The 23,171-nt window shown below is 45.5% G+C and overlaps 1 protein-coding gene across 5 annotated transcripts in view; it reads left to right on the top strand.

The window, feature by feature from the left end:
- LOC120991856 (sialic acid-binding Ig-like lectin 12) overlaps positions 1 to 23,171 on the top strand; it is a 999,480-nt gene that overhangs the window by 396,904 nt on the left and 579,405 nt on the right. For 3 of the 5 annotated variants that reach the window (XM_040420622.1, XM_040420610.1, XM_040420625.1), the window contains exon 4: positions 6,128 to 6,424. The exons of the other annotated variants lie outside the window; for them this stretch is intronic. In XM_040420622.1, coding sequence (XP_040276556.1) covers positions 6,128 to 6,424 — 297 coding nt within the window. The remainder of the gene's footprint in view (positions 1 to 6,127; positions 6,425 to 23,171) is intronic. 5 annotated transcript variants of the gene reach the window in all.

The raw sequence follows: 23,171 nt of genomic DNA, 5'->3' as shown, positions 1-23,171 counted from the left end.
TTCTCTCTTCAAAAGTCACTCCACTCATTTATTTTCCTTCCTTGCCAATCAATAGTGGGGTTATGTCTAGTGAGCCAGGGTAAGCCCAAAACTAGAGGAGAAGGCAATCCGTTAAGGACAAAACAAGATATATCCTCCACATGAGTGTCACCTACAGCTAGCCGGATATTGTGAACAATGCCCTTCAGAGATCTCTGTGAGAGTGGAGCAGAGTCAATAGCAAAAACAGGTATATCCTTTTCTAATGTGCAAACCTGAAAACCACGCATGGCTACAAATTGAGTGTCAATAAGATTGACGGCCTCTCCACTATCGACAAAAATCTCACAAGAAATGACCTTGCTCTCTAGCGCCACCCTGGCAGACAGGAGAAAACTGGAACTGCAGGTCAGAGGAAAAGCATCAATTCCTACATCAACTTTGCCCAAAGTAGCAGATGAAGCAGAACTTGATGATTTACCCTTTGAGGTTTTTCTCTTATTATCGCTCTTAGTACAGTTCAAGAATCTCCTAGACGGACAAACATTTGCCAAATGACCTATGCCCCCACAACAAAAACACACCATACTCTGAGGACTAAATCCTCTTTTATCAGGGGCAAGTCGACCTAGCTGCATGTGCTCCTCCTCAGAGGGGAGCGAGACAGGATGAGGCCCCTGCACACTGAATGAGTCCGCACCATTGCCCCTAGACTGACAATGGCTGGACAGAGAGGTCTTGTTCCTTTCTCTTAGACGCCTGTCAAGGCGTACCGCCAATGACATGGCAGACTCTAAGGACGTTGGTCTCTCATGGAAAGCAAACGCATCTTTCAATCTCTCTGAGAGACCATGACAGAACTGACTCCGGAGTGCAGCATCATTCCAACCTGAATCAGCTGCCCATCTCCGAAATTCAGAACAATAAAGCTCCGCAGACAGTTTGTTCTGGCATAAAACACGTAAGTTAGATTCGGCCAGAGCAACACGATCCGGGTCATCATATATCTGCCCCAGGGCCACGAAAAATCTTTCCACGGATCGAAGGGAGGGATCCCATGATGGCAGCGGAAAAGCCCAAGTCTAAGCATTACCCCTGAGCAGGGAGATGACAATCCTCACCCTCTGCTCCTCCTTACCAGAGAAGTGGGGACACAAGCAAAAATGGAGTTTGCATGCCTCTCTGAAGGGAACAAAATTCTCACTGCCCCCGGAGAAGGTTTCCGGAAGTGAGACCTTTGGCTCGCAACAGACTCCATGAGCCGGAGCAGAGCCCAATGCTTGAAGCTGAGTCATAGATTGACGGAGATCCGCTACTTCCAAAGAAAGACCCTGCATGCGGTCAACCAGGCCAGAAAGCGGATCCATGTCAAAAAAGGACGGTTTTGGGTGGATTATAATGTCACGGCTGTATGTGAGCAACAAGAGTATATACAGTAAAATGAGCTACTGACCGGACCCAAACTAGGGAGGATAAAGGGTGACCCCTGTCAGACCCTCAAAGCTCTCCCTATGCTGCTAAAGCACATGCCCGGATCCAAATGGCGGAACGAGGCATGCCCACGTACCTAAGACTGATGACCACTGTAACCCCTACAATAGTGGAAGGGGCACGGCCACCGGTGCCCTGCTCAGTATATGGAGGGAACCGTGGCCACCTCAGATCCAGTCAGAAAATAACCAGGTACACAACAATGTCTGCACACTTAGCTGAAGGTGCTGCAGCCGCAGAGAAGACGGATCCAAGGACAGCTGGCAATATCCGGAGTGCTTGCTGCAGCAGAACACAGGTCCAGTGAACTGATAGCTACAAGTGAAGATAATCAAGCAAGAGCTACAACTGAAATGAGAAATATAATCCACGCCCTACAATAGGAGGAGGGGTGATTTAAAGGCAGGGAAATCAACCGCAGGAGGAACAGCTGGGAGGAAGGAAACAGAAAGTAAAGACTTCATCACAGGGGCGGAGAAACAGAGCAGTGAGAACTCCTACAAACTCTAGTAGTGACATCATCACAGGGGTGGAGAAACAGAGCTGTGAGAACGTCTCAAAGCTCTGGTAGTGACACCTACTTGCTGGTAGCCAGGTAATTAACATATTATAAAAGTGCAGTTTTTAAAGAAACTAAAGCACAGAAAAATGTAAGTAAGAGCACTATATATTGAATAATCGCACTGTAAGGATTTTAATTAGCCCAAAAATGAAAAATTTTGGGGGGGTGACAGAAGCCCTTTAACCGCATTTCGATGCCATTTGCAGCCCTCTAGCCCTTTCCATGACTTTTTTAGAGCCATTTTAGTTCTCAAAAGTTCAAGTCCCCATTAACTTCAATGGGGTTTGGGTTCGGGGTCAAGTTCGGGTCCCGAACTCAAACTTTTTTGTGAAGTTCGGCTGAACCCGTCGAACCCGAACATCCAGGTGTCCGCTCAATAGGGATGTGTGCTGTCCGTGGAGAACACGTTCAGCACATGTCCGTGAAACACTGACGTGTGAATGAGGCTTTATGCTGTGGTTTTTCCACACGAAATCTACGCAAAAAAAAAGGAGAAAATCTGTGTGCAGTCACCCAAATACTATGTCTGGTCCACAACGCCTTACTACTCCCATCATTTTTTGTATGTGCGAAAGTCCCGGCAGTCAGACCCCAGTGACCTATGGTATTGCTATGCCATCACTTTTTACAGGTTATAGCTAGAGATGAGTAAGTTATAAAAAATTATATTAAAAAAAAAGGTAATTATTTTGTATGTAGCGGGCCCCACGTCATTGAACCCTTCAAGAAGATGTCAGGGCAGTTGGGGGCCTACTATATACCAGCCTCTACTTCACCTCTGGCAGGTGTAACAGAATGCCAGGCAAAAGTCACAAAGGGGACTAAAAGAATTAAAAAGCGTTTCAAAATGTCTAAGAAAAGCAAAAAAAATAAAATCCCATTTCTCATATATTAAAAATATAAGCAGAAATAAATATTGCCCCATCTGGAAAAAAAAAATGTATTTATTAAAATTGCTTTTCTATTTTTTTGACACCTTTTAACCTTACAAAAGTTTTTAAAAAACACTCAACCATATCAAGTTGATATCTCAGTAATAGAGATGAGTGAATCGATTTGAATCTATTGAGTTCTTGAGCAGTGAGGGGCTGTCCCCGCTACTAAAGAGGCCCCTGTCTCCCTCTAGACTGGCAGGCCCAGACATCTCGCCCAGCCCTGTAAATTTCGGAGCAGCGTTGAGTGGTGGCACAAGCACGGAGGTTCTGCTCCTTCTACCTGGTACCTACTAGTATCTGCTATATAGCGGCGCATGCGCAGTCCGTGCTCTGGTAGCAGCAAAACCTCTCTTTGTTGAATGAACCAGTTCTTATAAAACCACAAGGCTACATTCACATTACTGTAAAAAAAAAAATGGCTATGAAGAGCGGACGCACTGGTAGCTTTTTATGGCCATTTTTCAACTAGTTTTGCATCCATTTCCTGGCCGTTTTTGATGTCCTCTTTGTATCTGCTTTCAAAAGTCGTGAAAAACAGCTGCTAAAAATAGAAGAATTCCATTGGCTTTTTTAAATAGAATCCCAAAATCTGTAGTACACATAATGGCCCCATAGTGGCTCCCAGCAGGGATAATGTCCCCCATAGTTTCCCCAGCATTAATAATGTCCCCTTTAGTGGCCCCAAACAGTAATTATGTCCTCCATAGTGGCCACCAGCAGTAATAATGCCCCCCATAGTGTCCCCCACAGTATTAATGTCCCCCATTGTAGCCCATAGCAGTAAAAATGTCCCCCATTGTAGCCCACAGCAGTAATAATGTCCCCTTAGTGGCCGCCAGCAGTAATAATGTTCCCCATAGTGGCCCCCCACAGTCATGATTTCCCCCATTGTAGCACCCAGCAGTAATAATGTCCCAATAGTGGCCCCCAGCAATAATATAATCCCTCATAGTAGCCCCCAGCATTAATAATGTACCCCATAGTGGCCCCCAGCAGTAATAATGTCCCTCAAAGTAGACCCCAGCAGTAATAATGTCCCCCATAGTGGTCCCCAACAGAAATAATGTCCCCATAGGGTCCCCCATCAGTAATAATGTCCCCCATAGTGTCCCCCAACAGTAATAATGTCCCCATAGTGGCCCCCAGTAGTAATAATGTCCACCATAGTGGCCCCCAACAGTAATAATGTCCCCTATTGTAGCCCCCAGCAGTAATAATGTCCCCATAGTGGCCCCCAGCAGTAATAAAACCCATATAGTGGCCCCAGTGGAAATTATGTCTCCATAGTTGCCCCCAGCAGTAATAATGGCTTTATAATGGCCCCTCAGCAGTAATAATGTTGCATATTGGGACCCAACTGTAATTATTTCCCCAGTATTGGCCCCTAGCAGTAATAATGTCCGCCATAGTAGCCTCCAGCAGTAATAATGTCTCCATAGTGGCCCCCAGCAGTAATAAAATCCCCCATAGTGGCCCGCAGTGGTAATAATGTCCCCTATAGTGCCCCCCAGCAGTATTAATGTCTCTCATAGTGGAGAATTCATTTCATTGACAAATAGAAGAGTCAATCCGCTGAATGCATTATGTCAGACCCTTGAGGCCTAAAAAAAAGTTTTAAAAACGATATAAAAAAAAAAATATAAAATATAAATATAAAAAGTCAAATCACCCCCATTCCCCAAAATAAAAATAAAAACAAACGATCAAAAAAATAAGCGGACTACTGGTGACATGGGCCAGGGTTCCCTTTAAGGGAAAGTGTTTTCCGTGACACCACTTGGTTTGCAGTGGCCCACCGCCAGCATCTGGGGGATCCCTTGCCCCTCAAGAGGTATCTACGATTATATATCCCTCTATTAAAGTAGTTGTGACACCAGTTGCAGTTAAGCAACGAGGACTTGGAGTCCCCTTTGTAGATGGTATTGGTGGAACCCTGGGTAGGAATGCCACAGTGGTGTAGAGTGGCCTACAGTGTCTCTGTAGATGTTGTATGCACGTGTCACGGTGCTCCTACCTGGATATCCGTGGATCCCAGATGTTGTGTAGTCCGAAGCAAGTGGAAAAGGGGGTTGTCGAACTTGGGTGATTTAATAAGTAGAATAAATGGAGTCCAGAGTTTGTAGTAACGTTGAACACAGCTTTACTTTGCATAAACGGTAAGCCAAACAGTTTCCAAACGGCATCTTGGTCATCAGCAGGTATTGGCTTAACTTTGGCAGGCAAAACTCTTCTGCAACAATCTCAGCTCTGCTATGCTGTAGCTCTCTCAGCCCTGCTATGCTTGGCTGGCTTAAATAGGAACTCTTCCTCTTCTGCTGGAACTTAGGTTAGCTGTAGTCTGTCTCTTACTTTACCTTTAATCCTAGGAACTTCTTTCCTGGCTTTGAGTACCTTAAGCTCCTGCAAGTCCAGGAGGAGTCAAGCAAGCATACGGACTTCATAGGTCGGGCCTTTAAAAATATAAAGAATTAAAAAATATATAAAAAGTCAAATCACCCCCCATTCCCTAAAATAAAAATAAGAAAGAACAATAAAAAAAATTAACTTCATAGACATCAGTGCATCTGAAAATGGACACATAGACCTTGCTGTCCCCGATAGTGGCCCCCAGCAGTTAAAATGCCCCCCATAGTAGCCTCCAGCTGTAATAATGTCTCCATAGTAGCCCTTAGCAATAATAATGTCTTAAAAGTGGGCCCCCTAGCCGTAATAAAGTCCCCCGTAGTGGCCCCCAGCACTAATAATATTCCCATATTGGGTCCCAGTAGTTGTAATGTCCCAAGTAGTAGCCCCCAGCAGTAAAAATATCTCCATAGTGGCCCCCAGCAATAATAATGTTCCTCATAGTGGCCCCCAGTAGTAATAATGTCCCCCCAAATTAGCCCCCAGCAGTAAAATGTCCTCCAGCAGTAATAATGTCTCCATAGTGGCCCCCAGCAGTAATAGTGTCCCCTATACTGGCCCCCAGCAGTAATATTGTCCCTCATAGTTGCCCCAGCAGTAATAATGTCCCCAGTGGTGGCGCACAATGCGCTCCATAGTGCTTCTCAGCAGTAACAATGTTTTTTTTTAACCCCTAAAAAGGACATTTTACACTAGTCTACCCATTTTTACGTCTCCTTCCTTCTTTCTATTTTCATATAATGTTTTATTCTTATAGATCTTACAGATAAACCTACCATCTCCTCTACAAGGCTGGTGGATGGGAAGGAGGTGATATTGACCTGTACAAGTCCTGGTAGATGCCGGATGATAACACCACAGATTACATGGGAAGGACCCATGATTGGTATAAGACAGAGGATGTATGATGTCACCTATGGAGATGGCAGCAGAACCTTCTATTCCAGTATCACATTCACCCCAAGGAAGTCACACAACAATTCTCCATTATTCTGTAGAGTGACCTTCAAATCAGGAGTGACCACAGTGGAGAAGAGGACGCTGAATGTTAAACGTAAGTGAGTCTGCTCAGTGATGAGCAGCATAGGCAATATTCATTTTCACAATATCTCACAAATTTTTGGCCTAATAATCACCATAAATTTGCAAATTCGACAATTTGTGATCTTGTCATTATTTTCTTGATTGCGAAAATCGGCAATGTAATATGCGCGTATTGTTCGCGCAATACAGGCGTGGGTCACTTTTGCAAAATTTTTCAAGCTGCTAGAAATTTCCTGAGACTGGAGAAAATGGTTGGCAGCAACTTTCGTGACTGTGAGGAAGAACTCCTGATCACTGTAAGTCATTTTACATTACAGCACAGTTTTTTTATTACATTTTGCATGCATGGCAGAACAATAGCTTTATATGCAGATAGAGTGCTCCAATATATTCGCGATTGCACAAATCGGCACTAATGATGCTCATATATTTGGCGCAATACATGCAACTTCACATTTTATCAGGTCTGAATGGATATTACTGATTGGTGCACTAAGTATTGTTGTGACATCACAGCACTATGTCTGTAGCATGCAGGGGAGCACCCATGAATTTTGTTTAGGGGGGTCCGAAAGGCAAAAAAATGTGGCATGTGTAGTGCGCTGTGCTAATTCAATTTTTCAAAGCCCCCTTTATATTTAAAAATGCAGGGAAGGGGTGTAATGTGTTGCGCTGATTCTTTTACTTGGCGATTCTAAAAGCTCTGTAGGATAATAACAATGCGGCGCGCGAAGTTCTAAGCTGATACTGTGGCAGGGTGCCCCCCAAAGTAACAGGGCTCCCCAAAATAGAAATAATTCTCTGCCAGAGAACACTTAGTAGTAATAATGCCCCTATAGTGCCCATATTAGTAATCATGTTCCTCATAGCCCCCCAGTAGTAGTAAAGCTAATACCTCCTAGTACTAATAATTCTCCCTACAATATGACAGTACATGAAATATCCCCGCTTAGTGCCCGCTGTTGAGCTAATGTCCCCATAATGTATGCCAGTATAAAATACCCCTATATAGTGCCCCAGTAAATGCCCTCATAGTGCTCCTCTTCCCCTTCCCCATAGTGTCCCCCATAATATGCCAGTAAAAAATGCCCCTTCTAAGTGCCACCATATGCCCAAATAGTGCTCCTCTCCCCCATAGTGCTGCTCTCCCCTATAGTGCGTACCATAATGTGCCATAATGCCCCCATAATGTGCCAATAAGAATAAAGGCCCCTTTAAAGCCCCCACTTCCCCTTAGTGCCCCCAAATAATGCCCCTATAGTGCCACCAGATGACCCATAGTGCCATTCTCCCCTATAGTGCCCCCATAATGTGTCAATAAAAAAAAGCCCCTTTAGACCCCCCAGATGCCCCCATAGTGCTCCTCTCCCCCATGGTGCCGCCCCATAATGTGCCAGTAAAAAATGCCCCTTCAAAGTGCCACCATATGCCCCAATAGTGCTCCACTTCTCCATAGTGCCGCCCTCCCCTATAGTGCCTCCCATAATCTGCCAGTAAAAAATGCCCCCTTAGTGCCACCAGATGCCATAATGCCCCATGTGCCAATAAGAAAAAAAGGCCCCTTTAGAACCCCCACTTCCCCATAATGCCCCCAAATAATGCCCCTATAGTGCCACCAGATGCCCCATAGTGCCGTTCTCCCCTATAGTGCCCCCATAATGTGTAAAAAAAAAGCCCCTTTAGAGCCCCCATAGTGCTCCTCTCCCCCATGGTGCCCCCCAAATAATGCCCCTATAGTGCCACCAGATGCCCCATAGTGCCGTTCTCCCCTATAGTGCCCCCCATAGTGTGTAAAAAAAGCCCCTTTAGAGCCCCCATAGTGCTCCTCTCCCCCATGGTGCCCCCCAAATAATGCCCCTATAGTACCACCAGATGCCCCATAGTGCCGTTCTCCCCTTTAGTGCCCCCATAGTGCCAGCTCCCCCCCTCCAAAAAAATAAATAAAATACACTGATACTTACCTCCATCAGCAGCGATGCGATGCAGGCCTCTTCCGGCCTGTGTCCCTGCTGTGTGCTGCCCTGCTCAGGCGGCGAGATGATGATGTCATCGCGCCGCCTGAGCCGGCCTCTGATATGCTGCAGGCATTAGTGCCTGCGGCCTATCAGAAGAACAGGGGAGGGACACACCTCTCCCTCCCCTGCCGCAGCACAGGCATCTGTATCGCTGTCCTAAGGACGACGATACAGATGGATTAGATATGGAGATGAGCGCTTCCACAATGGAAGCGCTCATCTCCTACTGCCTCCCCGGCCCCCCCACCACCGCCGCCGCCGCAATTACATCCAGGGCCGCGCCGCCTGTGGTGATCGGCGGTGCGGCCCTGAAGGATAAAAATATATATATTTTGTCTGGTTGTTCTAGGGGGGGTCCAGACCCTCTGGACCCCCCCTGTAGGTGTGCCACTGGTAGCATGTATGTATGAATAGCCAGTGGCGTACCGCCAATAGAGGCAGGGTACGCCCATGCTATGGGGCCCGCGGCACCAGGGGGCCCGGAGCGCTCGGAAGGCCCCGCCCCCTGCAACTGCGCTCATTGCAGGCTCAGAGGCGGTCTGCCAACTTATAATTGGCTCCCAGCGCCGCCGATAATACATGCCCCCCCCCCCCGGTCTGACTTCTCATTGACTGTGCGCTCCCTAGGACCCAGCCGCACTCCCTCGGCTCATGCGTCTGCTGCGCCTGCACTGCTTCACATACTGGGCCAATCAGCATTAGCAGTGTGCAAAGATCCTGCTGCTGATTGGCCCAGCCAGTGCAGGCAGCAGGCGCGCACCCAGCATGGAAGAACTTTAGAGTGAGTTGTGCTGCCCCCCCCGCCAGCCTCGCCAGTGCCACCCAAAACCGTCATCTCACAGCCAGTCCGGACCTGTGCCACTGCCAGCCCGTCCACACAGTAGGACTGCCCCAGCCACTATCTTTACAACCGGGATCATTAACCACTTGCCATCTGGGCCATTTGCCCCCTTCCTGACCAGGCCTAATTTTGCAAAACTGACATATCTCACTTTATGTGGTAATAACTTTGGAACGCCTTTATTTATCCAAGTCATTCAGAGATTGTTTTCTCGTGACACATTGTACTTCATGATAGTCATAAATTTGAGTCAAAATATTTCACCTTTATTTATGAAAAAATCACAAATTTACCCAAAAATTTGAAAAATTTGCAATTTTCTAAATTTCAATTTCTCTGCTTTTAAAACAGAAAGTGATACCTCATAAAATATTTATTACTTAACATTCCCCATATGTCTACTTTATGTTGGCATCATTTTGGAAATATCATTTTATTTTTTTAGGACGTTGGAAGGCTTAGAAGTTTAGAAGCAATTCTTCAAATTTTTAAGAAAATTGCCAAAACCCACTTTTTAAGGACCAGTTCAGGTCTGAAGTCACTTTGTGGGGCCTACATAGTGGATACCCCCATAAATGACCCCATTGTAGAAACTAGACCCCTCAAGTTACTCAAAACTGATTTTACAAACTTTGTTAACCCTTTAGGTGTTCCACAAGAATTAAAGGAAAATGGAGATGAAATTTCACTTTTTGGCAGATTTTCCATTTTAATCCAATTTTTTCTTTAACACATCGATGGTTAACAGCCAAACAAAACTCAATATTTATTACCCAGATTCTGCGGTTTACAGAAACACCCCACATGTGGTCATAAACTGCTGTATGGGCACACGGCAGGGCGCAGAAGAAAAGTAACTCCACATGGTTTTTAGATGCCATGTCCCATTTGAAGCCCCCTGATGCACCCTTACAGTAGAAACTCCCAAGAAGTGACCCCATTTTGGAAACTAGGGGATAAGGTGCCAGCTTTATTAGTACTATTTTTGGGTACATATGATTTTTTGATCATTCATTATAACACTTTATGGGTCAACTGGATCAAAACAGCCTTGTATTAACAAGGGTGCACCTCCTTAACATATAAATCAACAAAGAGAATCGGTACACGTGCTTACCTAATAAAGTTAAATTTTATTACGACATAAAATAACATACAAACAAGTGTAGAGACCATACAGCGTGCTTCAAGAGACAGTCCACAATACATCCACTGTTGGTAGATTTAAATTGTTTCAATTGCTTCAATCACTTTCAGGGTGCCACATATCAGGAATCTAGATCAGCATGTATTATTTGAAGCTGCATCTAGCCATAGTATTACACCTATTTCCGGTGTGAAGCTAATGAAACATAAGTATATGGCAAGCATAAATGACATTAATATGTTAAATTGTATCTTATCCGAATAAATGAAGTTGTATATGCATAATCAAAGTAAATGTATCGGATTGATCTAAGTTGCTTACCTAACCAATGTCCAGTGGTCTGTGTGTGGGCTCTCTCTGTCAAGCGTACTCCTCCGAGGTCGTACTCCTCCGAGGGCTGATCGAGGTCTGTGAAAGACCTCACACAGCTCCTGCACTCTCCGGTCACAGCGGTCACATGACCGCCGGGCCGGAACAGGAAGCGCATAGCGTGGATCGCTGTGTATGCAGCGATCCAGAAGGCAGGGACACCTGGGAACTGTCCCTGCCTTCTCTCTGGGTTGCCCTGCTGTCACTGACAGCGGGCAACCCGATCAGCAGCTGCACGATTAGCGTTTTTGAATTGGGCCCCCCAGCAAATTTTTTAATGCCCCCCCCCCAGCTGTTTGGCACCTCTGACCGGCAGAGACACTTGACTTCTTCCCTAATACAGTCCAAATTCCAATTATCGTCCAAAAGACAAATCATGGAAATATATGTATACTGTAGTATGATATTTTGACAGTAAAGGTAAGAATAAAGGTCTTCTGGTTAGTACAGTATACTTTCTATATTTCCATGACTTGTCTATTGGACGATAATTGGACTGTATTAGGGAAGTCAAGTGTCTCTGCTGGTCAGAGGTGCCGGACAGCTGGGAGGGGGGCAATTCAAAAATTTCCTGTGGGGCCCAGTCATTTCTAATTACGCTAGTGCTAATAGAGACTGTATAAAATGTTCCAGTTCCAGAACTTCATGTATGGGACTTTCTGAGGGCAGCAGCAAGCAGAGTTCCTGTGGGGGTGGGCGGTACTGTAGGCTCCTAGAGGACTCAGGACAGTGCCCCCCCCCTCGCCCCCCCCATGAACTCTGCTTGCTGTTAAAGGGAACCTGTCACCTCAAAAACACAAATAAAACCGCCAGCATTAGTCATCCCCAGTCTGTTCATAATTAGAGATGAGCAAATTTCATATTTTAAAATTCGTTCACGCTTCGTTTGGTGGTAAAAGGTGAATTGCATTATGGATTCCGTTACCATGGACCATAATGCAATTCCATGACGGAATGCATAACTAAATGCCTTTAGGCAGCTTTATAGGCATTCCATTATTCATTCTGTCATAATAGAAGTCTAGGGCCTCCATAACGGATCCGTCCGGTTTGCGTTATGCTGGAGTCCTCAGTAGGTCATGTATGCATTTCTTTATTGGCAAATGGGGGTGTGGCAGGGGAGGATCCAGGGCAGGAGGTGGGATGGGCCAAGGTATTGGGTGGGGTTAGGGGGCCCAATTCAGATTCTTGCTATGGGGCCAAATGATTTCTATGTACGCTCCTGTGGACAGCAGACTATCAGCTACACTATATCAGGATATAACCTACACTGACTATCTCCCACCAACTATCTGTATGATATTTATAAGCAAACTAACTAACTATCTAATGTAATGACACAGCAAAGCACAGAGCACAGCAATGACACTGCTCTCTCTCTCTCTCTCTCTCTCTCTCTCTCAGAACTGCAAAAAACTGCAGAAAATGGCTGCTGAACAAAAATATAAACACAACAGTTTGGGTTTTGCTCCCGTTTTGCATGAGCTGAACTCAAAGATCTGAAACATTTTCTACATACACAAAAGACCCATTACTCTCAAATATTGTTCACAAATCTGTCTAAATCTGTGTTAGTGAGCACTTCTCCTTTGCCGAGATAATCCATCCCACCTCACAGGTGTGGAATATTGCACAGGTATAACTTAGACTGCCCACAATAAAAGGCCACACTGAAATGTGCACTGTTTTGCCTTACTGAGGGGGGGGGGGGGTCAGAAAACCAGTCAGTATCTGGTGTGGCCACCGTTTGCCTCACGCAGTGCAACACATCTCCGTCACATAGAGTTGATCAGGTTGTTGATTGTGGCCTGTGGAATGTTGTCCACTCCTCTTCAATAGCTGTGCTAAGTTGCAGAATATTGGCAGGAACTGGAACACACTGCCGATCGAGAGCATCCTAAACATGCTCAATGGGTGACATGTCCGGTGAGTATGCTGGCATGTGCCCTGTTGGAGCCTAGAAGATTTTTACTTTAGGCCACGGGAGTACGGGCCTTAAAAATTAGGCATTCACCTAACATAAAAAAATTCTGATTATGAGGCCCGAGATACATTATGCGGTCAATGGATAAAAATTTTACTGTAGGCCACTGAACTACAGGCCCCAAACATTAGGCATTCACCGGACAGAAAAGATCAAGTGATCTTTACTGCAGGCCAGTACAAATACATATGTTTAAAAGAACAAAAAATATAAAATTGAATTAAAAACATGGCTAATGGAATTTCCTCTCTTGAAAACACCCCTAATGATAATAGTTGAAATTCGATAACACGTGGTCGTCACTGGTGTTGAATTCCTCCGAGGCCGCAACAATTGATCATTCAGCATACATAAAAGAACAAGTAAGTATGTGGCTGAAGGTAGATTACACGTTCATTGGATATCAATTTTACAGCAGGCCAGTGTACTACAGGTCCCAAAAATTATGCATTCAGCGTACATAAAAGAACAAGTAAGTATGTGGCTGGAGGTAGATTACACGGTCATTGGATATCAATTTTCCAGCAGGCCAGTGTACTAAAGGCCCCAATAATTATGCATTCAGCGTACATAAAAGAACAAGTAAGTATGTGGCTGGAGGTAGATTACACGGTCATTGGATATCAATTTTCCAGTAGGCCTGTGTACTACAGGCCCCAAAAATTATGCATTCAGCGTACATAAAAGATCAAGTAAGTAAGTAGCTGAAGGTAGATTACACGGTCATTGGATATCAATTTTCCAGCAGGCCAGTGTACTACAGGCCCCAAAAATTATGCATTCAGCATACATAAAAGAACAAGTAAGTATGTGGCTGGAGGTCTATTATATGGTCAATGGATATCAATTTTACTGAAGGCCAGTACAAATACAGGTCAAATACATATGTTTAAAAGAACAAAAAATATAAAATTGGATTAAAAACATGGCTAACAAATTCCCCCCTCTTGAAAAAAACCCTAATGATAATAGTTGAAACATATGGTCGTCACAGGTGTTGAATTCCTCTGAGGCCCAAAACATTATGCATTCAACGGACAGAAATGGCCTTTTATGCCACTGTATTTACTTAAGACAGGGACCAATATTTGTTCTGTGTGGTGGCGGATATTTGTGGGCTTGCATGAGAAAATTTATGAGGAAATTCAATTAAACGTGGTCGTCACAGGTGTTGAATTCCTCCGAGATCCATACCTCATTCATTTTTATAAATGTGATGTAGTCCACACTGTCGTGAGCTAAGCAAGTGCGCTTATCGTTCACGATCCCCCCTGCTGTGCTGAATGTCCTTTTGGACAGGACACTGGACGAGGGGCAAGCCAACAGTTCCATGGCGAATTGTGCCAGCTCTGGCCGTAGGTCAAGCCTGCACACCCAGTAGTCCAGGGGGTTCCTCGCTTCTCAGAGCGTCCACATCGGCCGTTATCCTGATGTAGTCGGACACCTGTTGGTCTAGGCATTCTGTGAGGCTGAATCCGGAAGGGGGCTGTCGATGGGTTGGCTGCAAGAATGATCTCATCTCCGAAGTGAGCAACACATCTTCAAACTGTCCTCTTCTTGCATGTGGTGTTGGATTGGTACCCACAACTGTTTCTCTGTGAGTGGAAATTCCTCTGCCAGCGCCCGCAAAAGCAGAATGCTGCATTTCTCAAAGCTAGGCCTGGAAGTGCTGCATTCTGACAGCCCTCTGTGATGGTGGTAACATGTCCGTCATTTTGTGTTTGTACCGGGGGTCTAAGTACGTTGCCACCCAGTACTGGTCCTTGCCCTTTATGCTTTTTATACAGGGGTCCCTTTTCAAACACTGAAGCATGAAGGCCCCCATTTGCACTAAACTGGAAGAGGTGAAGTGGCCTGCCTCCTGCTCATCGCCCAGGATAATGTCGTCCTCGGTCTCCTCCCCCCAGCCACGGACAACACCAGGGATCCCAGAAAAGTTTAAAGCATGCACTTCTTGCTCCTCCTATGCTCCTCCTCTGCTCCTCCTCTTGCTCCTTGCTCCGACACCATCCTCCTCTGACTCTTCAGACTCTTGTTGACTTGTCTCCGATGGAGTAGCCCCCCCTGGGAATTCATCCAGCATTGCGACTTCCTCAACTGCCAGCTCCTGCTCCTCAACAGCTTGATCAATGACACGACGCAAAGCATGCTCCAGAAAGAAGGCGTAAGGTACGATGTCACTGATGGTGTCCTGGCTGCGACTCACCAGTTTGGTGATCTCATCAAATGGCCGCAGAAGTCTGCATGCGTCGCGCATGAGCAGTCACTGGTGCGGTGAAAAAAAAAAATCAAGCTTCCCAGAACCTGTCCTGCCGCAGAGTTCGTACAAGTAGTCGTTAACTGCACGTTTCTGCTGGAGCAGCCTATCAAGCATATACAAGGTGGAGTTCCATCACACCGGGCAGTCACAAATCAGAGGTCTGACGGGCAGGTGGTGTCACCGCTAAATGTCAGCAAGGCGAGCCATGGCCGTGTAAGATCTTTTCCTGGCCTGCCGCAAGATGTCTTGGACCCCGGGTTATTTGGCAACGAATCGCTGCATGACTAAGTTCAGGATGTGTGCCATGCTTGGCACGTGTGCCATTTTGCCCTGTTTCAGCACGCTCAGCAGATTGTCACAGTTGTTGCACACCACTTTACCAACTGTCAAATTGAGCGGGGTTAGCCACTGATCGGCCTGTGACCGCAAAGCTGAAAGGAGTGCAGGACCGATGCGGGTCTTGGCATCCAGGCACAACAGACGCAGCACAGCATGGCAACGTCTCACCTGGCACGTCAAATAGGTTCTGGGGAGCTGGGGGGGTGCAGTGGAAGAGGCGGTAGCAGTGGAAAAGGAGGAGTCAGCCGAGGAGGAGACTGAGGATGGAGTAGGAGGAAGAGAAGAAGAGGCAGACCTGCTGTCACGGGTTGGAAGTCCCAGGAGAGACCACCGCGTCGTCATGCAATAAACGGATGGAAAACAGGTACAGACACATAAGAGAGTTTATTGCACAAACAAAACAGGGAAGGCAGCACAAACAAAACTTGAGCTCTATGTACCGTCAGCACAGTGGGAGAAAACCCCCACTGCGCCACTGTCTAGTAATACTCCAGAGAGGCGTAACTAAGCAACTCCTGGTTTTCACTAGAGCCCTAGATGGTAGGGTTAGACTTAGCCGCAGAAAGTTGCCAGGGTCCACTCTGGAGCGTGACCTAGACATTGACAGCAGGAGCGAATGGACAACAGGTACCAGAAGGTACCGACGGCACATAGGCAAACATAACAGACAGGTAAATACAAAACAGGGCAAATAATAACGCAAGCAGGAGTTCATGCAAGGGAGCAGGAGTGGCAATGAGCAGAGAAGGACTTGCTCCACCAGTAGTAAACTGCATGGCCTTGTCATGCCACTCTGCTACAAAGGCTTGCTGAACACAGACATCAGAATAAACACAAAGTAACTAAAACATAACTGACAGAACAGATAACAGAAAGACAGGAAGGAAGACATCAATGAACAAGTAGGGAAACTCACAGAGCACAGACAGACAGACAGACACAGATCCCATGGGTCAGCAGCATGGGAGAGAGAGTACAAAGCAGAAACAGGCCAGGACAAGACAATACACACCAGGAGAGCTGAAACAGAACTGAGGAAACCTCAGCCTTATATACAGGTTCCATGGGTGCAGCAGAGAGACCACACCCATGGAGCAGACAGAGGATTAACTCCTGATAGGAACACAGGGGAGTTAACCCATAAAGAACCACAAATACACAGTAACAGAACTTCAGCGAGGAGTGCCGAACAAGCAATGACAGAAGGTCACAGCCAGAGATAGTGGCTGTGACACCTGCATGCAATCCGTGGTGGTAACGCCAAATCCACACGGCTGCCATGGGTTGCATGCTTGACTTCCCTCAGAAGGTTCACCCAGTGGGCAGTAAAAATTATGTATCTTCCCTGCCCGTGTTTGCTAGACCAAGTGTCTATGGTCAGATGTATCTTGGCACTGACACTGTGTGCCAGAGATACATTCACTTGCCGCTGAACGTGGCCATATAGCACTGGGATGCCCTTCTGGGAGAAATATTTCCTTCCGGGGACCTTCCATTGTGGTGTGCCAATGGCCACAAATTTTCCACCAGTTTATATGGCAGTAGTTGGCGGGCTAGCAGTTCTGACAAGCCAGCGGTCAGTCATTGGGCAAGAGGGTTATCCAGCATCATCATCTTTTTTCGCTTGAACATTTGGGCCAATGAAGCCTGTCTTTTGCCAAATGTACGCAACAACGGCACTGTGGAAGGTGGAGTAAAGGACAAATGGGAGGAGAGAGGAAAAATAGAAAGAAAAGAGGCAGGACGTGGAGCACCGGGAGTGTGGCTTTGTGGGTTCTGATGGCGTTGCTTCCACTGGGCTCGGTGATGGGAGGCCAGGTGCCTTCTTAAGGTGGTCGTCCCTAGGTGAGTGTTGGGCTTACAGCTACTTATGCGTTGACAGCCCAGGTTGCAGATGGCAACACTATTGTCAGTAGTGGACACATTAAAAAAAGCCCACACTGCGGAGCCATGTGCCGGCGTCCTGGGAGAGCCAGATGTGACCGTGCATGGTGGATGGCTCATTCCAGATGCATTAGTAGTCTGCTTTTTGCCTCCTATGCACTGTAAGTTCTGCCTGCTTCTTCTCCTTCTCCTCCATATATGCTGCTCCGTCTCTCCCTCTGAACTCCCCTCCTCTTCCTCTCTTGTGGGCATCCACGTGACGTCCATCGACACATCATCATCATCACCTTTACCACCACTGACATTAGAGATCTCGGAGTAGGCAGCAACAGCGGGGACCACCCTTCTTGGGCTGATCTGGGTACTGTCGTCAGACTGCTGGGTGGCGACAGTTGATACCTCCTTTTACTGATCCGATGCCAAGAATGGCTGCGCATCGATAAGGTCTTGTATTGGATGGGAAAATAATTCCTCTGACTCGAGCGGAAGGGGCTATGGTGGTGGTGGTGTCTTTGGTGGTGCACACAGCAGAGAGTGAAGAGGGTTCAGATAGAGAGGATGAGGAGGGTGCAGAAGCGGAGGGCTGAGTGAGCCACTCAACCAAGTCTGGTGCGTCCCTTGACGTAATCACACGCACCTTCTGCAACTTCACACTTAGGCTCCAGCCTGTTGCACCTGTCCGACCCCTACCACCCCTGCGGAATGGCCTGCCTCTTCCTTTGCCTGTCATTTTCAAAATGACCCTGTGACAAACGTCCCTATAGAAGAGCAGTATTTGTGGAAGAAGGTATATCACACCCCTGCCTCAATCAGTTTTTTGGGGGGCAACTGGGAAATCATACCAGTAGAAATTATTTGTTCCAATGGCGTTTGTCACTCTGAGAAGATGCGGTAACGCAGCAAAACCGCAAACAAATGCTGCACTACCCAAATGCACTATTTAGAAAGTATATTATTGGTATATCACTCCCCTGCTTCAATCAGATTTTTGGGGGGCAACTGGTATATCACACCAGTAGAAATTATTAGTTCCAATAGCGTTTGTCACTCTGTGTAGCTGCGGTATTGCAGCAGAACCGCACACAACTGCGGCACAATACAAATCTACTATAATATACTTTCTATGTTAGAAAGTATATTATAAGTATACCACACCCCTCAGTAAGTCACACCTATCAATAGCACACCTATACCAGTCCTTAAAAGGACTTTTGTGGCCCTATTAGCTAGCGTTTGGTGTCCCTAACAGCCTGTCCCTGCTCAACACAGCAACCTCTCCCTACACTGGCAAAAGACGGAATGTAAAATGGCGGCCAGATCGGGTTTATTTATAAGGTAGGGGGTATGTCCATGTGCTGAAACGTCTCAATTGGCTTTCCTGTACCACCTGATGGATGTGTCATGTGTCAAAGTTCTTCACAATGTAAAAGAATATGGCACCGGCGGACATCGCCATATGTTCGCCCTTTCTGCGAATCGCGAACGAGCAACGTTCGCTGCAAAATGACCGCCGGGCGAACCGCAAGGCCATCTCTACTGAGCAGTATATTGGAGAGAACAGACACAGGAGTCAGACATGGAGTCCTCCTGACTTAGAGCAGTTCTCTGCTTGTAGCAGATATCAAGCTTTATTTATACTGCTAGTCATGTAACAAGTTATTAGACAAGTCAGACTAGTATAGTCAACAGAAGAAACATCTGATGTACAATAATCCCTTAGGCTCATTCCACACATTACATCATGAAGGATCCTTAAAATATACCTTAAACTTTATTTTTTATAATGTAATTGTGGCGAAACCAACCTCACCACGGTGTTTTGGAGGGGGCTGTTTGCCAGCCTCCTGCCCCAGGATTACGGCCCTTTAAGATACTTTTACTAACTTTTAAACCCCTGAACCTATTCAAATGAATTTTGAATAGGTTTGTCCCCAAGTTATACTGGTTAAATTGATATGTTATATGTATGTAGAATGTAAACTCACAAAGTTGCAAAAATTTCTAAGAAGTGTAACTTTTCAGCTTAGGAGATAGTTGAGTAGATACAGAAATTGACTCAATTATCTCCTAGACAGAGGGGAGGAATATGCTGGGTGTGTTTCTATTGTCCCATTGTGTCCGATTTGCTGCTGTACTTACATTGTATGTGTTGTAATATATTGATTGGTTGTATTTCAAAACCCTGTGGGCAGTACTATGTTTGTGGATTGAGAATAAAAGAGGCTGTACGTGCAAGTACAGTCAGAGGCTGCTTTTATACCTTCATGAAGTTTTGGCTCATGTTTGGGGAATGCGATAACTACACTCTTGGGGATTGCTATATAACAATACTCTCCTGAGTATAAGCTCTTGTAAGAGCTTGTTCAAGGTTCCTGCTCTCTGGATGTAGGAGAGGTTCACCCACTGGAAGCTGAAGCCCGGTCTTGGGTCCAGCGTGGATGGAGGACGGTGAGACCTTAACCAAGCTGCGGCGGTTCGTGGGGTCTGCAGTGTGTACGGTGTTAGGTGGAGTGCTTGGAGTCCTCGGAAAGCACTAGGAGCATCTATCGACGGAGGTACCCGGTCGGGGTGCCAGGCGTTCTGTTACAGTAATAGTATAAGTATTTACTCTCACACTACACATATACCGTGTACTGTATATCAGGTCACTGTATAATACTATTGTGGGGGCCCTGACAATAAAATATTTGCATTTAGAGAGTCCTTAGGGAAAGGCAAATAAGGCTACTTTCACACTAGCGTTTTCGTTTTCCGGCATTGAGATCCATCATAGGGGCTGAATACCGAAAAAAACACTTCCATTTTGTCCCAATTCATTGTCAATTGGGACAAAACGTAACTGAACAGAACGGAGTAGTCCAAAATGCATTCCGTTCCGTTCTTATACCGGAGAGCAAACCGCAGCATGCTGTCGTTTGCTTTCCATCCTGGGATGCGGAGCAAAACGGATCAGTCATGACCCACAATGCAAGTCAATGGGGACATATCCATTTTCTCTGACACTATCTGACACAATAGAAAACGGATCCGTCCCCCATTGACTTTCAATGGAGATCATGATGGATCCATCTTGGGTATGTTAAACAACCGGATCCGTTCATAACAGATGCAGATGGTTGTATTATCAGTAACTGAAGCGTTTTTGCTGAACCCTGTCAGATCCAGCAACAACGCTAGTGTGAAAGTAGCCTAATCACAGCCAATGAGTCTCTTACCCTGGCGCTGTAGCTACATATGATGTGGGAATGCAATAACAGTTAATCCTAGTACCGGGCAGGTGGTTTTTCCTTGGTAGGCCGGTCGGATCTCTAAAGTGGCTGTGACTCTACAGGCCTTGGCTCTAGGATACCTGGTTCATCTTGAGCCAAGAAATCAAGAAAGTTAGGCAACGGTGTAAGGAACCAGTGTAGAGGATCTGAGTCTAATAATAGTTTTCCAATAGAAGGTGTTGGTTGCACTTGATCAGGTGACTTTTTGGACTATTGTTCTGTGGCTGGAGCTTCTTCTTGGACAATTTCTTTTGAACACAACACGAATTGTGGTGCTCTGTTCTCTTTGGTGATTTCGTAGATATCAGTCTCAGTATTAGGAATAGCTGTGATAAAAGATTATTTCTCAGCTACACATGGTTACCAATTTTTAAGGGTTCTACTTTTGCAGACTGATCACAGTCCTTCTGTTGCTTTTGGCGTGCATTCACCATGCGGATTAGGACAAGCTCTTGGGCATTAGTGTTGATCACGAATATTCAAATTGCAAATTTATATCTTGAATATTGGCACTTCGAGAATTCGAGAATATTTAGAGTATAGTGATATATATTCGTAATTTTAAATATTCAAGATTCTTTTTCAATCAGTACACATGATCCCTCCCTGCTTCTAGCTTGTGGGCCAATGAGAAGGCTGCAATATCTTTGACTTTAGGAGTAGTGTTGATTGCAAATTTTCGTTATACAAATTTTTGTAATGAGAATTTTCGTGATGCGAATTTTCGCAATGAGAATCAATGAGATTGTGAAAACTCAGATCCGATGGTATATTCTAACACCCAGGCATTCCCATGGTGATGGGGACTCTTGTCGTGGAGGAGTATGCCAAAGTGGAACAACTGTACAGATTTTTAAAAAAAAGACAAATATTCTAAAAAACTAATATATTCATTTTTTAGAATATTCGTAATATTCAAAAACAAGAATATCTAGCAATATAGCGAATATTAGAAAGAAAAAAAACGAATATAGAGCAATTATAGCTAATATAGTGCTATTATCACGGTCGGCGTGGCTATCACATACGTGACACAGAGGGAGGGAACGAGGAAGGCCCTGCCCAAGTGAGAGGGAAGATGGTGACCCCTGACTCACCTGGCGGCTGGCACCTGGCTGCCCTGATGTCCCTAGACGGGTTCCTCACCCGTACGCCGATCACGTGCCTAAAGCCCTGGCTTTCCCTGAGCTGAGCCCTAGATAGTGAACAGGGCGATGGGAACACTAGTCCGCACCACTAGCTCTAAGGGAAAACACCAGGGGGAGGACAGACAACACAGACTCAACATATAATCCCAGGTGGGCGACAACAGGAGACAACAATAAGCCCAACAGGGATCCGGAGGGAAGCACTCTGGAACGACAACCAGGATTCACAACTCCAGTGGGTCAGTATAGATGTCCAGGCAGGAAGCTCTATAACTGGCAACTAGAGAAGTGTGAGGGGAGAATATAAGGAGGTAGGGAGTGGCAGACAAGAAACAGCTGAGGAGGAGAAGCTACGGATCCCTGAGTGAGACAAAAAGGATAGCAAGGCAAACACAGAAAACAATCACTAAGAAACAACGTGATCTTTAGATATAGAGCGCGCAGCCACCCGCTGCGACTTCCTGACCCCGGGTATAACGGAGTCAGACGTGGCTCTTGATACCCTCGTGACAGCTATAATCTTCTTTGTCTAATAGTTGTAATTTTTTTCTCATCTGAAGTTCAGATTGGAAAAAAATTACAACTATTAATTTGAATATGACCCCTGCAGCTCATCACTATTGGGCATCAGCTAGGTGTTTTTGATGTTCGCTTACCCAATCTGTTTGTGGTAAGGGATTGATTGAATCTGGAACTTGTACATCCAAGGTGATATCTGTGGGTAATCGGCTTTGACGGCCAAACATAAGGTAATATGGAGTGTATACCGTAGAACAATAAATAGTGTTATTGTAAAGATACATCAGTTGAGGTAGTAGAGTTGGCCAATCAATTATTTTAGCAGGTCGTACAGCTCTCAACATTTCGATCAAGGTTTGGTTCATTTTCTCAGAAAATCTGTTACCTTGAGGATGGCAAGCTGTTGTTCTCATCTTCTGACAATTGTGAAGTGAACATAGTTCATGGAATAGTTGGCATTCAAAGATGGATCCTTGATCTGTGAAAATCTTTTCAGGGCATCCATAGGGCAACAGGAAATTCTTCCAGAAAACGTTTGTTGTGGTGGTTTTGGCTGTCTTTAACAGGTACAGCTATTACGAATTTGGTGTAGTCAACAAATATTGTCATGGCGTAGATATATCTTGAACGACTTGGTTCTAGCTTTATGTGATCAATGGACAGGTGTGTCTAGTCAATACAGAACTGCCCTACACTGTGTGAATGATACAGTGACAAGCCCATACTACTTGAATAACATCATTAATCCAGTCATTGTGCCTCTGCATAAATTGTTTGAGATGAGGAAATAACCATTGCATGCTTTTACTTAACCCCTTAAGGACATAGCCTTATTTCACCTTAAGGACCAGGCCATTTTTTGCAAATCTGACAAGTGTCACTTTATGTGGTGATAACTATAAAACACTTTTACTTATCCAGGCCATTCTTTTTTCATCACATATTGTACTTCATAACACTGGTAAAATGGAGTCAAAAAAAT

This window comes from Bufo bufo, chromosome 1 (assembly GCF_905171765.1).
Source record: "Bufo bufo chromosome 1, aBufBuf1.1, whole genome shotgun sequence".
Lineage (NCBI taxonomy): Eukaryota > Metazoa > Chordata > Amphibia > Anura > Bufonidae > Bufo > Bufo bufo.
The sequence above is the reverse complement of the archived record's forward strand: the minus strand, read 5'-3'. Positions and strand labels throughout refer to the sequence as shown.